Source organism: Dufourea novaeangliae, unplaced genomic scaffold (assembly GCF_001272555.1).
Source record: "Dufourea novaeangliae isolate 0120121106 unplaced genomic scaffold, ASM127255v1 scaffold187, whole genome shotgun sequence".
NCBI lineage: Eukaryota > Metazoa > Arthropoda > Insecta > Hymenoptera > Halictidae > Dufourea > Dufourea novaeangliae.
The window spans coordinates 1,059,576-1,076,717 of NW_015374075.1; the positions used below are offsets into that span (position 1 = coordinate 1,059,576).

Consider the following 17,142-nt stretch of genomic DNA (forward strand, 5'->3'; position numbering starts at 1 on the left):
CCCTTCATCGGAGACATAGTCCAACTAGATTCAATTAAAGAAGACACAGGACGTACCGTGCATCCGGAGTGATCGAGAGGTTGCGCGGCAATTAAGGGGACGCGGATCACGCGATCGGGAATTCAGAGAGCCGATCACGATCGTTCGTTATTGATTCGTGTTCCAATCGCCGCCAGGGACGTTGCTTCTTCTTTTTTTTTTTTTTTTGCTCGTGGCCGTGACCGAACACGGAGCGGCCGAGAGTCGTGTGTGCGTCGATCCTCTCTCGATTTATTAGAATCCACACGGCGAATACGGCGATCGATTCTCCACGGGTCGTTTGACGAAAAACCAGAGACGCTGATTTTCGTTCGTTGAAGGATTCACGAAATGAAAAATAATGGGATCCGATTAATATCAGGAAATTTATCCCCAATTTCAATCTTTTTTTATTAATATTACCAGTAACAAAAGTATTTCGCCATGGGAATATCAGTTGCTTTCTACTATATCTTCGTAATAACCAAAGAAAAAAAATAATATACTACATTGAAGACGATTTATCTAATACTGTCCACTTAAATCAATTATCGAATTAAATTTTAAGCTGCATTCCTCGTTTGTAAAGAAATCTCGGGGCGATTTATCATCTTCGTGGAGAAGCATATTTTTCATCCTTGATTTTGTTACGTTTATTCCCATCCGACGCGTTGTGAGCCCGGTGTCTCAGTGTGAGCGTAAAGCTTCTCGAAGGAAAGTTCTACAAATTTTATGGAAGTAAAAAAAAAAAAACTTCCCACGAAAGAAGAAAGTTAACCCAGGGAGAATACGTAAACACACGAAGGCTACAATTTCAGTTCGGAGAGTATTACGTCAAGCGCGCGAGGCGTCGTGTTTCTTCGGTCAGGAAGAAGAGTGAACTTTCGTAATAGAAAATTCATTAAGCTCGAAGCACGGAAAGCTACGGCAGCCATCTTGCGAACGGGGGAAAAAAAACGTGCATAATGCATGATACGCCATAAATACGTCACATCGTAACAGATTATGAAATTCGTTCTTTTATTGCTATGTATCTTTGTATCGACTGTGGTTCGGTTGGTCCGGCCATTGAATGAGCACCACTCATAATTTTGAGCATCTTACATATGTTTTAGTAAAACTGAATGGTCCGAACACGTAATTTGACAGTAAATTCTACTAACTACTATTTTCATAGTCAATGCAATTTGTAATTAAATTTCGTTCAGGTCTTTCAATTTTACTGAAAACACAGAAGATGTTGAAAATTCTGAGTGCTCCTAATTCATCCAAGGGCTGTATATCAAATCGCACTGTCCCATTCTTTAACTTCTACAAGCAAAGTTTATCCATATCTCTAAAACTAACGAAAACTATTCCAGGTGAACGTAGATATTGAATAGTATAGATTCTCAACTATACGAATCTATTCTTATAGAGACAATTCGCGTGCATGGTGGCAAGCAAAAAAAAAAAAAAAAAAAATAGAGAAAAGAAAGAAAAGAAGCTGGCATGCAAATAAGAACGCGCAAGAAGAACGATGGCGACGCGATAGGGGAAGCTGTTAAGGGGGTGGGTAGGGGAAGGGGGAACGGTCTGCGATTTATGACACCCTTCCAGAACACTACACAGTAGCCCCCTGTAATCGCCTCTTCCATTCGAAGAAGAGGCGAACGGCGTCTTGGAATAAGAGGGACGGATGAAACGCGAGGACAGTGAAGATGCAACGATAAGCGATTGGAATGGCGGACGGCGAACAGGGGATGGAGGGAAATGGTACGGATGAATCACTCACGACTTGAAGAATCTCTGAAACAATAGGACTATCTAGTGGTATTGTTGCTTGCTTGGGTGTTTTCGTCTGGGAAAAGAGAAATACGTTGAGCTTGTGTCGGACAGACCTGGGCACATTTTATTTGAAATGAAAATAAGAAATAACTATTTGAAGTAATGGAAATAACTGTGAAATAAAATAACATGTTATTTGGAATAATATTTCAAACAATATCATTTCAGAGGTGCCCTGGTCTGGTGTCAGAGGATTTTTTCTGGATCGAATAATCGAGTCCCGTTCGCACGTCAATGTGACTGACACCAGTTTAAACGTTTTTTTTTTTTAATTTTCACGCCAATACACTTGGTCGGTGATCAACTTTTTATATTTTTAGCGGAGTTAATCCCTTGGGCAAACGAACGGCTCGATTGTATCGGTCGTGCGTGAATGCTGTTTATCAGGTATTCGAAAGATAAAAAGAATGTATCTGGTATATACTGACAAGCTGACGGAATAAATATTATTTCGAAAGTTTTAAATGAAAGCATCAGATTCGTGGTGTAACATGATAGAGACTTCATTTGTTGTAATTAAACTTCTGAGCAATGTACCTGTATTAGAAAGAGTCAGAACTTTTACAGCAACCTAATGTTAGGTTCTCCCTGTAAGTTCAGGTCTTAGTATTTTTTTTTTTAATTTGATTGTTGGTGGTACACCATGAAAGAAGTAATAATACCAAAAAGCAATTACATTTCTTTTTGCATACAAATAAAAGATGCATTTTAAACATTGACGTAAACATCGGTACAATAATTGATAGCAATCGGTTAATAAAAATGAAACGGAAAGAAATAAACGAAAGGTAATCGAAGTTATGTTACAATTTCCAAGAAGCAAGCTGTTCGCTCGAAGAAACCTCATGATTCACGGTGCTATTATCGCTTAAGAGGATCACGCATCCTTAAAAACGGGCCACTTTGGAGCGCAGATTAGAAGAAAACGAGATTAAAGCACAAATATCAGTGAAGAGGCTAATTAAGACTAATTACACCTTTTTAACCTTCTTTCCACCTGCCTGCTTAAAGCACATGAATTATACAGAGAAGTGTGAAACCCATTTCAAACAGTTGACTGATCACACAAAACATGAAAAACTACATAACATTTTCTGATCTGTAGTCTCGATGCAGAAAAAATTTTAAACATTTCACCGAGTACATGTACTTTCGAGTGCCACTGATGCGGTGTCTGACTAATAGTCACTGATTCTACTAAATATAGACAAATACGATTAAGTGTATAAACAGCTATCAAACAACTCCTAATAAATTGTGCAACCTGTTTTTTAAACTTCTATATAAAATAAATACATGTAAACTGCTAGTTCTGTAGGATTAAATAACAATCTTTTATAAATCTTCCCCAATTGTATCATAAATATCTGAACAGAAATCAAACAATGAACTTAAAGTTTCCTACGATCACAGCCTCCACTCTACACCAGTGATAAACAGAGCAACATAAAATTAAAAAATTCAACTAATACTAATAAAATTTCTATTTCATTTTGAACTCCATAAGTCTCTTCATAAATGACATGTACACTGAAACTAATTAAGGCATCGTTAACGAGATCGTTAAACGTTCTCTATAGTTACATTTGTAAAAACCATTCAAGGATTACACGTCGCATTAACGATCACAGCGACTGCAGTACACGATCCTCTAATCGTTAACTACGAGCAATGAATCTTCTCATATTCGAGTGTTCGAGGAATGATCGACGAAAACAAGGATTCCCATTACCCAGTCCGCGTTCCACGAATCTTAATTTCGATCTAGCACGAGCCATACCGCGAATGATCGGACTCTGCCGAATTCCGTCGGGCCGGTGACATAATAAACAGGGAAATTTAATGTCGCAGCTGCACGAACGACGATTCGTATTCCGCGGGGCCACGCAGCGTACGTCGTGTCAGGCTTTATTGGCCAGTGGGACATATACGTACCACGCTCGACACCTTGCATTCAGCCAGGCCGCGAGACGAGGTACGTGGAATATATAAACTCGCAATTATTCGATCGGTGGTTATACAGGGTGTCCCAAAAGCCTGGGACAATCCGCAACATGGATATTCCTTATGCAAATAGAAAAGTTCTTTACCAATTTATAATCTGAACTGTAGTTTCCAAAATATTAGCAATTAAACGAATGCTCTTCGTGGTATACATAAATATTATTTCGAAAGTTTTAAATGAAAGCATCAAATTCGTGGTGTAACATGATACACTTTTTTTAATAAAATTAAACTGCTGAGCAATCTACCTGTATTAGAAAGAGTCAGAACTTGTACAGAAACCTAATGTTAGGTTCTCCCTGTAAATTCAGATTTTAGTTTTTTTTTTTTTTATTTTGGTAGGTGATAGTACACTATGAATTTTGTATATAATCACAACTGAAGGAGATATTTAAATGGTTACCTTTAGGCTACCTGTATTAGAGAGAGTCAGAATTTGTACAGAAACCTAATAGGTTCTCTGTGTAAATTCAGATTTTAGTTTTTTTTTTTTTAATTTGGTAGGTGATAGTACACCATGAATTTTGTATATAATCACAACTGAAGGAGATATTTAAGTGGCTACCTTTAGATGGACTACCCTGTATACGCGGGGCCGTATAATGGCCGCGTAATGCGCGCTCGCGTCTGTTCACATTTTATTTACATTATTCAGACACTCGGGCGTTTCACCGTACACGCGAGTAATATAATTGCAGGAAGCACACTCGCGCATTATCATTCGGTTTCCACGTAAGTCATCGGCCACCGGTTGCCGACTACTTTCTGTGACCTTCCCAGTCGGTCGACGCGCGTTGCTTCGGAATTCTTCTTTATGGTATGTCTTTAGATGGGAAACGTTAAGCTGCGTGTCCACGTGAGAGCAAGTTTCGAGGTTTCCATGTAAGTCATTGATCGCCAATAACTGATTTTCCGTAAGCTAATAGTCACTGTATTACTTCAGAATCTTCATTATGGAACGACCTGAGTGAGAAACGTTAAGCTGCGTGTCCACGTGAGAGCAAGTTTCGAGGTTTCCATGTAAGTCATTGATCGCCAATAACTGATTTTCCGTAAGCTAATAGTCATTGTATTACTTCAGAATCTTCATTATGGAACGACTGAGTGGGAAACGTTAAGCTGCGTGTCCACGTGAGAGCAAGTTTCGAGGTTTCCACGTATGTCATTGATCGACGTGAGAGCGAGTTTACTGTTTTCTTTCATCTAATTTTAATCCTCCCTTCTTCAAATCAAATATCCTACACCATCCACTAGCAGGTCCAGGACGAAAGGCTCCCTTTCCTCTTCTTTTCGCGCCTCTAGCCACTACCACCGTAAAAAATCCTCAAGAAATACCACGTATATAACGTACGGTCCCTCGGAAAATTAGCAGTTCATGTACATACATGGGACTTCAGCGATGTTTTGCGCTTGGATCAAGCGTCGAGCGAAGGTCCTTTGATATAACCGGGGCTGCGGATAAACGGAATTCTCTGCCTCGGACGCAACCCCACGCAGAAACGGAATATTCATTACTCGATGCATTGCCCGCGGGCTGCTGCTCACGAGTGCACACGAACCAGTCGCATTCGTGGGCGTTCGTTTTCTGGGTTATGCAGCCCGGTGCAATATGCATGCGCGTGTCCCTATCCGTTCCGGGCACCAACACCACGACAACGACGGCGAGGGAAACTGTGGGGGGGGGGGGGATGTGCATATGACGCACACGTGTACGTCGTCGGCCTACTGGAGGAGACCCTTTTGATGGCTAACACGAGGAAATCCGACGGTACCACACGACCAGAGACAAATTTTTAGCATCCTTCTGTCTCTACCGTGGATACAGAATCTATGGAAAGTGCCGAGAGGCCTGTTAACGATACAATTTAACCCCTTAACAGGTCCCTCGTGTTCTCAACTTAATTTGTCCCTCGGTGTTGAATTGACACAGTGGTAAGAATTTAATGTAACGAAGAGATAAATTTGCAATTTCTCTAAAATAAAAGTCACGGAGCTTCAGATAAATTTACCTGTACCTGACAGAATTATATCATTTCTTAAGGGAAAAATGCGTCAAATTGACACGAGGGACGGATGAGGGTTAACACTGGAACTGCTAGCGTTGAATGTATGCTAAATTAAATTGTGTGATATAGTAATACGCATAATATAGTATAATGTAAAATGTATCGTGATTTAGAAGTCAACAATAATTCCACCGACAGCACGATTATAAATTCAGTGTTGGAAAATAAGGAATCAGAAGTCCGACATTTTGATTGACGGTGGTTCTAGCGTTAAACTGTAAGACATCCCACAAACTACTTTTTTTTTTTAATTTCATGCGATAGAAATCATTTTAATATCGACCAGCCAACGAAATCACGGCTCGAAGGAAAATGTCCGAGAAAATGTCAGGATAAATCAAAGGTCTGTTCTTGTCCCTCGTTTCCTCGATATCGATCCCTCCTCGCCGATGGATTGATTGAAACGGTGGCGTGTCCCGTGGAATTAAATGAACGACGCGCGGGGCGGGGGCACCAATCCGTGAACAGGGGGATGGAACAAGGATGGGGGAAGTGAGTGGCGACGAGGGGAAAGGACACAGATCCTCTTCTTGCGGCCGTTTCCGGGCAAGAAGAACGAGATGGATCGCGTAGGAAGCGCGCGAGTCCGCTCGATTTGAAGAAGTAATTTGCTACAGTGAAATCAGGTTGCCGCCGGATCATTTGGGGGTGTGGGGGATCTTTAAACGAGCGAGCATAAATTTTGTCCGGCCTCTATTCCCCCTGGGGGATTCGTTTCGATGCACCCCCTAACATTCCCCCATTTCGAGGATATTTAATGTTCGGGAACGGGCAGTGTCGCTTAGCGACAATTGTGTTTAATTGCCGGGAAAATGTAGTCCCCCACCCCTCTGGTCTTTTTCATTTTGCCTGGGCATCTAAGTCGAAGAAGCTCGAACTTTCCGGAAGACGATTTTTATTCGCTGGTGGGGGCGTGAGAGATGGCTGGGTAGATCGTGACCCGTAGTTTTTGTGAGAGAAATTAGGGTAAATAATTACAAAGGGAGCCACCTATACTTTTTCATAACTTAAAGTCATCACCCTGAGTAGTGTGAAGGTTCCAGTTGGGGATTGCTATTTTTAAAAGAGTTATTATCAAAAATATGCTTAGGATTTTACTTTAATAGTATTAGGAATAATTCCAAAGCATCATGCTCTGCTCTCTGTATCTGCTCTAAACGTTTGCTCGAAAATTCCCAGTGCGCACGGTTTATGCACTCACGCTCTAACTTCGCTAAACTCTCTTAAAATACGAAAACTCTGAGCGTGCCTCGGACCGCTCTTAAAAGCTTACCGTATAAACATTTACTCAAAACCGGAGCTTAAGCGCACCGATGGACTTGCGAAACACATGCTGCCAACTTTGCTTTCAAAAAATTCTCTTCCGTGTTCGCTCTAGCAGGAATTAACGCAGTATAGTCGTGGCCAAAAATATTTTTAAAAACTGTAATGGACTAATTTAAAAAAACCATTTTTCAAAAGCTGTTGGCAGACTTTCCTGGCTATAATTTGGATACCAGGTCGAACGAGGAACAATGTTAATGTATGATTTCCATTGTCTTCTGTGCATCCTTTAAGTGGTACCTATAGCTATCAAATGTAAGTATGCAAAGTAACAAAAGTAACGAAGAACCTATTTAATAACTAAGTGTGACTCCCCAGACTGGTAATAAACACTTGTAAATGTACTAAAACTGTCAAACATACCAATCTAGACTGCTCTAAATGTTCAAATGCCCATCAAAGGAATCAGATTGTGACGACCCCAAGAAACGATTTTAGAACAGACAATGCTTTGTAACATCTACTACATATTCGATAAGTGTCCTGAACACTTAGGGGAAAGCTGACGAATTTGGACCACCACTGTAACTAATCAGAGGTAAGCAATTTGTGCCAATTTGGGCCTTATTCTATACAGTATGTGTTGCTCATAGGTATTAAGGTATATTGTCTACCATAAAGATGAAATTGCTCACACATGACAAAATTTCAAATTTCAAATTCCAAATGCAAAATTTTATGAAAAACCAAACGTATTCATTTGTCCACGTTTGACCACCCAAAATTTTCATTTGTTCACCCTTCAAAAAAAAGTTATAAACAAATAAAGAAATTCGTCACCAGCACCCCCATGAACATTTTTCTTTAATTCTCCAGTATGGATATATATTGTCCACGATGTGTCCACGTTTGACCACCCAAAATTTTCATTTGTTCACCCTTCAAGAAAAAGTTATAAACAAATAAAGAAATTCGTCACCAGCACCCCCATGAACATTTTTCTTTAATTCTCCAGTATGGATATATATTGTCCACGATGTGTCCACGCTTGACCACCCAAAATTTTCATTTGTTCACCCTTCAAAAAAAAGTTATAAACAAATAAAGAAATTCGTCACCAGCACCCCCATGACCATTTTTTTTAAATCCTCCGGAATGGATATATATTGTCCACGATGTGTCCACGCTTGACCACCCAAAATTTTCATTTGTTCACCCTTCAAAAAAAAGTTATAAACAAATAAAGAAATTCGTCACCAGCACCCCCATGAACATTTTTCTTTAATTCTCAAGTATGAATATGATTGTCCACGATGTGTCCACGTTTGACCACCCAAAATTTTCATTTGTTCGCCCTTCAAAAAAAAAGTTGCAAACAAATTAAGAATACGATATCAATACTGATTGATGCTAACTTCACAGACTTGCAAAAAAAAAAAAAAATAAAACAAAGTGTCGAGAGAAAACGAACACGCCTTCGTGATTCGAGAAAAAGGGTTACTCCAGTGGTAACAAAAGCAAAAGAAAAAAAAATGAACACGAATTATGAAGCAACCAGGGGGGCTTCGAAGCGAGGGAGAGACGTCGCGAGAGGCTCTCCTCCTGGGTCATCGGAAAGGCAGGCTAAGGTGTCGCGGCAAACAGAGAGTGGCGGCGGACAATGGATGCGTAGTTAGTAAATTACAGGCTGGCTGGCACAATAGCGTGCGGAGAGACCGTCCTGGCGCGTGTCTCTGTGTGCGTGCGTGTGTTTATCCTACGGTCCGCGCGCGCTGCACGGTTTACAGAGCTGCGCGTGTGCACCAGCGCGTATCCACCGTTCGTCCATGCGTGCAGGGTCCGCGTGGGAGATTCCCGGTATATATCAATCCGATCTGCAGGTACCTGTACATTACGTGCCTGCATTAGATACCGGCCGCAAGATTACCTTGTGTCCATCCCTCCCTACCCCCCATTCTCATCGCGAGACCAGCTCCGACGTCTCTCGCTGTTTGCGAAGAGGTACATACATACGATCCGTGGACACCTAGGAAAACTGGACTACGGTGGAATAATTTCTCTGTACGACCATGGATCCTCGAGGATTTCACGGGTTATGTCTTGTGTATTTGGACACTAGGAAGGGGAAAATTACTGCAATCTTAGGTACAGTTTTGTAGATATGACGTGGTCTTCTAACTAAAATAGTATTTTCCTTTTATATTTCTTTCTATCTTGAAAAGCAAGTGAGACATTTAAGATGCTCACGCCAGGTAGGGCAATTCCTGTATTATCAATGCGTTCGTGACGGGTTTACAACACTCGTCAAACGCTCGTAACAGATCTCAAATAACCAAACCAAAACCCACCCCATGCTATAATAATTCAAAAATATTCCAGTCGGAAAAAAACCGCGAATTAACTTCGTAAACCCGAAAAACAAACTACACTCTCCGCGAACAAAATAAAAAGGATTAACCGACCTGTGCCGAGCAACCATCTACCCCATCCTCCTATCAAGCGTCCTGACATATCACGAGCCGACAGAGAGAGAGAGAGAGAGAGGCTGACATTAAAATCCGCCCTATCGAGACTCCTCGAAAGTTCGAGCCGGGGCGACGACGAGTTCGACTAATTAGAGTCGTCTGAAAGCGGCCCGCTCATTAACGGAGCGCATGGCGATTTATCGTCAGCCGGCGGGCTGGCCAATGGAGAAAAAAAAAGGGAGGGGAAGGGGGACGGCAGCGGCGTGAGGGGAACGAAAACGTCAAAGCGAACCAGACCAACGGAGAGAGAATTAAAAGAGAAAGAAAGAGAGGACGGTAGGATATTCGTGGCGAACAAAAGAAGAAGTCAGCAAAGAGGAAGCGAGACGGGGTCGAAGGTGGCGATGTCGAAGGGGTTGGGAGGCAGTGGGAAACGGTCGGGGAAGGCCTGGACGAGGAAATGAAGCGTGTCGAGGCTGGAAGGAAGCCGAAGGAAAAATTAAAGCCGTGAGGATCGAGAAAGAGAGGATCGGTTTGTTGAAGGAAGAACGAGGGAACCGAAGAACACCGAGGAGTCAACTTCTGGCCCTTTATCAACGCGGGTGGAGGGGTAGCTAGCTACGAAGAGGGGAGTTGGTCACGGAAAAAGACGGATATACAGGGTGGCCGAGTTAACAATATACAGTCCATTAATTCCTAAACTATTTTAACACGTTGACTGCCACAGTGAAAAAGGCTGTAGTAGCCAGACACACTTTATTTCGTTTTTTAAGTCATAAATTGTCGAAAATATTTGAGTTTAGTTAATAGAGACTGTAGGTCTTGTTTTAAATTATACTGCGATATTAATTTCATGCAGACATTGTATAACAGTGTTTAAATAATCCAGGCACTTTTCAATGTACGTGTCGCCCATATTTGGGTGACGTGGCAGTCAAACTGTTAAAATACGAGAAAATTGTTTACATAAAATCAATCTGAAATTGTATATTTTTTTTAAATCACTTGATAATGCGTTTCAAGACGAATTCAGTAACACTTACAAAGTGGGAAAATATATGATTCCATTTAAAAAATCAAACTTGACCTTTGTATCTCTTAAAATAGTAATACTAAATAAAAATCAACATAGCCCGTGAATTAACCCCCTCGTCCCATTCGATTTTATGTAAACTGTTTTCTCGTATTTCAAAATAGTTTACGAAATAATAGACTGTTAGCGTGGACACCCTGTAGAGATGCTCATTCGTATTTCGATTGTGGTGGTGACGACGGCGTGTAGCAGGCGGTCGTGCCCGGGTAATACTTTATTTGTCCCGCCCCTGGACTTTCTTCCATTTACTGTCCTCCCCCGGCCGTTTCTTCTTCTTTCACCGGCGGTGTTTCCACCCAGCTCGACTATGATTCTTTTCACACTCGGCCATCTTTTCCACCATCTTTCTTGCTAATTACCCCGACTCATTTTCCGCGGTCAAAAATCTCCCTTCGTGGACACCACCTTTCTCTTCTTGCTCCTCAGGTTGGGTACTGTATACACACGACATAGGTGGATCCAGCCTCGATACTTCTGGATGACTTGTTCTCCTGGACAGTGGACTTCACGGAAAAACCCCATGAAATATTCAAATGTCCCTCCGCCAGCAGGGATCGTCTTCTCAACACACATTCGAAGAGTTTTAGTCTCGCGGATTCGACTGCGTTCTGCACTTGCGGAATTTTTCTCGACCACCACAAGTGAAGCTAGCTTCGAGGGGCACGTGGAGGAAGGAGGGAAGTCACAGGGGAAACTTTGAAAACACGAGAATGATGTTTTTTTTAAAGTTTGTAGGATTTCTGGGGGATTTCGATGGAAGTATATTTGTTGTTACTGGTTTCTATGTTCGTCTGGGTGAGAACGTAACTTTCATGGTTAACCCTGTCAAGGTCTAGGTGTACTTTCGAAACTATATGAGGAGGAACGAAGTATAATTTCATGACGACCAACGTGCTAAGTATATGGACGACGTATACAAGAAATTTGTCGTAAAAAAAAACTACACGGTTTACATCACAGAACTGATTACTAAGGCGATCGTTAGGAAAAATGTGCACCAACCTTGATAAAACGCTTGGCCTTGGTCAGGAGACCCAGCGTAGTGTGTCTTGAGGTTTCTGGACCTAACGGAACCAGTATCTTCAGCTTTTCGAGGCAATTTCTGAGGTGCGCTCTCCTGCAACAGAAACAAAAACACCATCAAAATTCAATTTTAATCAATACTTCATGTATGGGGTCTGACAAATACGATATACTGAACCGTTCATTATAAAAGTGGGGTAATTCCATTATTGGACAACGTTGAGTTAGAACTTTGAGTTCCAAAGAAAACATCGACAAATCAATAAAATAATTTTTTTACAAACAGCAACCCCCAGCTAAAATCTTAACAACACTACGCAGGATGATGACCTTAACAACATATTGACAAATTGTCGAAATCTGAGGAGGCTCCCTTATTGTAAATATTTACCCTTTTTACATTATACAATTCACCTGTACTGTTTTTTCCAGTGATTTAAACGGTACGTTTCACAAATTCCACTAATTTGTCCACGCAGAACCACTCCATCCGTTCACCACCACAATTTTCCAATACACTCAATAGCTAGACCAATTCGAAAACTCCAACGAATATCATCGATTCCCACTATCTTTCCATTTACAAAATTCACCGGTATTGTTTTTTCCAGCGATTTAAACGTTCCACGAATTCCACTTACTTGCCCACGTAGAACCACCTTATCCGGTCGCGCAACCACCAGGACACCCTCAGCACGTAGGGTTGACCAATTCGAAACTTTAACGCGCTCGTAATTCGTCGTGGGTCGCGTGGACGGCGTTGAGGGGAGTTGGTTCGAATTACCCGAAAGCCTTCCTGGCATTCGTTTTTCGTGTCACGTAGGGCGCACGATGAATGGAGCGGAATCTCGCCCGGTAAGCTCCGCTGGAAGCCCGTAAACGGAGGACAAAATTGAGGCCGCTGGAGAGCGAGACACGGTCCGAAGAAATGGCGGAAACGCGCGGTGGGGCAACAGAGGTATCCCCATGGCGCTACCCAACCCCCGTAAGAATTCGACGAACGACCATCGCGCATTTCGGAAACGAAGGTCGCAGCGATAGAGGCCACCCCCCGAGCGGAAAAACCGATAAGATCCACCGATTATCGCGGCGATCACGGGCCATTAGCCGAACGAATCGCGCGATAAACATACACCGACCAGAATACGAAAGCGCTGGAAAACGCGCAGGAATTATTTCCCACCCCTCCGACGGAATATCCTGCGGCGACGACTGGTTGCGGAGGAACGGTGGAATCGTCGAATAAATGGAAAGTGGGGGTTGGAATTCCAACACCACTACTTTCCAGCCAGTGTCTACGATCGGTCTTCGAGGGAATTCGGAGGTTATGCTAACGACCGCGGATTGGATATCCGATATCTTTTCGCGGTAAGCACGAAGCGGAAGGAAGAATCATTTTCATGTGTAAAACGGAGATTATTTTATTCGACGGGTGCTTCTGCGGTTAGTGGACTGTGGATTTTGTTTATTATGCATTCTCGTCGGGTAGCATTGTATGATAGTGGGTACAGTGAAAGGTAACTTTGATGAAACAGTGATTCGTTCATAATGGAGTTGAAAATGATTACAGCTGAGTCACTTGTGATCTACGGTAATCACTGTGTAGAGGGTGGTGAATAATTAATGGACAACTGTGTTTCGAAATAAAGAATGTAACAGCGGCGATTTACACCTTTCGAAGGTTACTCGGGAGGGTGAACTTGATAACAGAATACGGCAGAATTTTATTCGAATAATAGACAGGGAAAAGCAGCAGTATCTAAGGGTGTCGTTCTGAGCTTTAAACAGTTAATGATATTAAGTAACTGTTCGACAAAATGTCGATTCATAAAGAAGTATTATTTTATTATAAATATTTAAATTTCCACGTTTAAACAATTAAAAATTACGAAATACTTTTTTTTACCGTTTATTCGTTATTCGAAACTTTTTATCTAGATAATTAGTTTGCCTATCTCTGTTTGATAATATAATGCCTCGGTCTTCGGGTGTGGGTGCTTTTCGGAAGATTATCCCTTTAATTTATATCTTTACAATTATCGGGTGTCTATACTATCATCAACGAAGCCTCGTTAAAATCCAAGTCGAACAGTAGGAGTCGTTATCAGTCCAGTATGTAGACTTCACACACTTCTAGACCAGTCCCACATTCATCTCAAACGCACCATGTACCCTTACAAGCAAAGTCGGCTTCCACTAGGGGACAAAGTGGTGAAGGGCCTTCCAGGACTTGATAAATGTATTTCAGGTACTAAAATAACTGTTAAATCGAATGTTACTTCAGCATAAATTTCAATAACTCCCAATACCAACTTGTAGAAGGCCCTTTCCCTACGTCACTTCCCCTAATACAATCCATGTTTGCTCGCAAGTGTGCAACGTAATCAAGCGACAGGTCGTCGTTCTCGTTGCCAACAGACCCACAACAGACCGTCTCAGGTCTGTCCGACAACAAGATTTATTTTCCACCAGGCGTAATAAGTCCGCGAGGGGAGGCGGAGACGTCGGACGTGCGCCACGTGTGCCGAACAGACGCCGCCATTACAGGCATTTAATTATAAGTTTACGCCCGGTTTATTGTTCCGTCGTGGAAAACCGGAGACGACGACGACGTCAGCGGTGGCTTGTCGCAGACGACGACCACGACGCCGTCGACCGACCGACGTTCAGGGAATGACGAGTAGAAACGGAGTAAGGGTTGAGGGGGTCGGTTTGAAGACCACGAAGAGTACTGGCAAGGCTGGAGGGGAGGGGGTGGTTCGGGGTTACGTCGAAAGAGCCCACCAAGACGTCGACGTGATCCTGTGTAACCTGCTTGGGGGCGGCACACACGAGAGCGTACCAACAGGGGCGCGTTTCCACGTACGTTTTACGAGAAACAATAAGCCGGCTCTGGCTTAATGACGTCGTCAAACGGTATTATGTCTCGCGGGGGCCGCAGAGTGGACGGTTTCCCCAACGTCCCTGGGATGGATGCATTCGCGCGGCTGCGGCGGGCGTTATATGCGACGACGGCGTTTTAGGAGGCGGAAAAAGAGGGGGCCAGGGGACTGCATTTAAGGGGTTCGACCGCCAGAAAAGAAAACTCATTTCGCGGATAGCAGCCGTTCCCTCGACCGACGACGTTCGCACACCCCGAACCACCTATCCAGATACCACGACCGTCATCACACGCGCGTTCCGACGCCCTTTGGGGATCGTTGGAATTTTTATTTTTGCTTCTTGGGAAATTCGCCTCGACGGGATTTATGGACGCATTTAGGGGACGCCTGTTCCGAGCTATTGTCTTTTAACCTGTTAAACCGGGGACGTTCGGCGAGCGGACATATCCTGAACGTTCGTTTATACTTGGTCTGTTCAGGGACGGTTCTGTGCTGACGAGTATATTGTTTAACACGTTCACTGCCACAGTGGAAAAGGCAGTACGTAGCTAGACATGCTTTATTTTGTTTTTTCAGTCATAAATTGTCGAAGATATTTGAGTTTAGTTAATAGAGACTGTAGGTCTTCTTTTAAATTATAATGCGATATTAATTTCATGCAAACATTTTATAACAGTGTTTAAATAATCCAGACACTTTTCAATGTACGTGTCACCTATATTTGGGTGACGTGGCAGTCAAAGTGTTAACACGTTCACTGCCACAGTGGAAAAGGCTGTAGTAGCTAGACACACTTTATTTCGTTTTTTAAGTCATAAATTGACGAAAATATTTGAGTTTAATAGAGAGTGTAGGTCTTGTTGTAAATTATAATGCGATATTAATTTCATGCAAACATTTTATAACAGTGTTTAAATAATCCAGACACTTTTCAATGTACGTGTCATCTATACATATTTGGGTGACGTGGCAGTCAAAGTGTTAACACGTTCACTGCCACAGTCGAAAAGGCAGTACGTAGCCAGACACACTTTATTTCGTTTTTTAAGTCATAAATTGACGAAAATATTTGAGTTTAATAGAGAGTGTAGGTCTTGTTGTAAATTATAATGCGATATTAATTTCATGCAAACATTTTATAACAGTGTTTAAATAATCCAGACACTTTTCAATGTACGTGTCATCTATACATATTTGGGTGACGTGGCAGTCAAAGTGTTAACACGTTCACTGCTACAGTGGAAAAGGCAGTACGTAGCCAGACACGCTTTATTTCGTTTTTTAAGTCATAAATCTTTGAAAATATATGCGTTTGATTAATAGAGATTGCTTGTCTTGTTTTAAATTATATTGTGATATCACTCTTATGTCAAAATTTTGTAGAAGTATTTAAATAATCCAGCATGTTTGCAATGTTTCAACTGCGAGTTATCTCGTAGCTGGCAGTCAACGTGTTAAGGGGGGAGCCTGGTGTGAATAGCTAGGAATGAACGAATTTTTGAGAATTTATTGGAAAGAGAGTATTAAACCAATCTCTTTGGAACTATGGGAAGACTTAATTGTACGATTATACCGAATAAAAAAATGTTTCACGTCGGAGTATGTAACTAAAAGAATGTTTAAACGTTATTACTGATCATGGACCGTAGTACATCGAGGCATGTTTAATTAATAAACAAAAATTCTAACGCGCGAGGTGTCGAAACTCGGAAAATTCCATCCGGCGGGGTTATTGATCCCGGTGAAAAAGGTGCAGCTGAAGTTTTGATCAACGTTCATCTCCGAAAATTGGATCGCCGCGTCGCTGGTTCGAAAATTGAATATTTTATGCTCGGATCAATAACCCCGGTGACGTGTTCGAAATTTGCAATACCTCTGCAAACAATATTCCTTGGCCCTTGAAATAAAGAATCCAATCGAATGTTTCAACCCTCTGGTATAATGAAAAATCAAACCAAAAAAGGTTGCCCTGAAATTTGATTAAAAAAAATTTCTTTATACCAGAATGGTCCACATAAAACGGTGTAAAATGACAAGCTGCATCGATCAATGCATGAAAAACTATATGGTTTCATTTAAAAAAAAATAAAATTGGCCTTCATATGCCATCCACGCCTCCACCTACAAAAAAACTATTGACATCAAATTCTGTTCTCCTCGATACCATTCAACTTTTGATTGAAACACTTACCGGTATCACAAATAATTTCAGAGATATTTAAAGGTTGAAACACTTTCCGGTATCACAAATAATTTCAGAGGTATTCAAAGGGATGGATGTAAATGGGACACCCTGTATAAAGTTCCTGACCCTTTCGTCGCGGGCAGAGCCGCCCCCATACGTTCCCTTGTGGAGAGTGTCGACGGAATGAAAAGTCGACGAACCGTGAAATGTTACGCAAATATGACGTAGATGGAGTTCCGAATAACCATAGCTGTCCAAATCTCACGTGGGATGAGGAGGGAGGGGATGAAATTGACAGTGGTAGCTGAGGTTTCGG

The 17,142-nt window shown here is 41.9% G+C and overlaps 1 protein-coding gene across 1 annotated transcript in view; it reads right to left on the reverse strand.

Moving 5' to 3' along the window:
* Window positions 1–17,142, reverse strand: part of LOC107190606 (max-interacting protein 1-like) — a 198,458-nt gene that overhangs the window by 74,687 nt on the left and 106,629 nt on the right. The window contains exon 3 of the mRNA XM_015579434.1: window positions 11,739–11,853. Coding sequence (XP_015434920.1) covers window positions 11,739–11,853 — 115 coding nt within the window. The remainder of the gene's footprint in view (window positions 1–11,738; window positions 11,854–17,142) is intronic.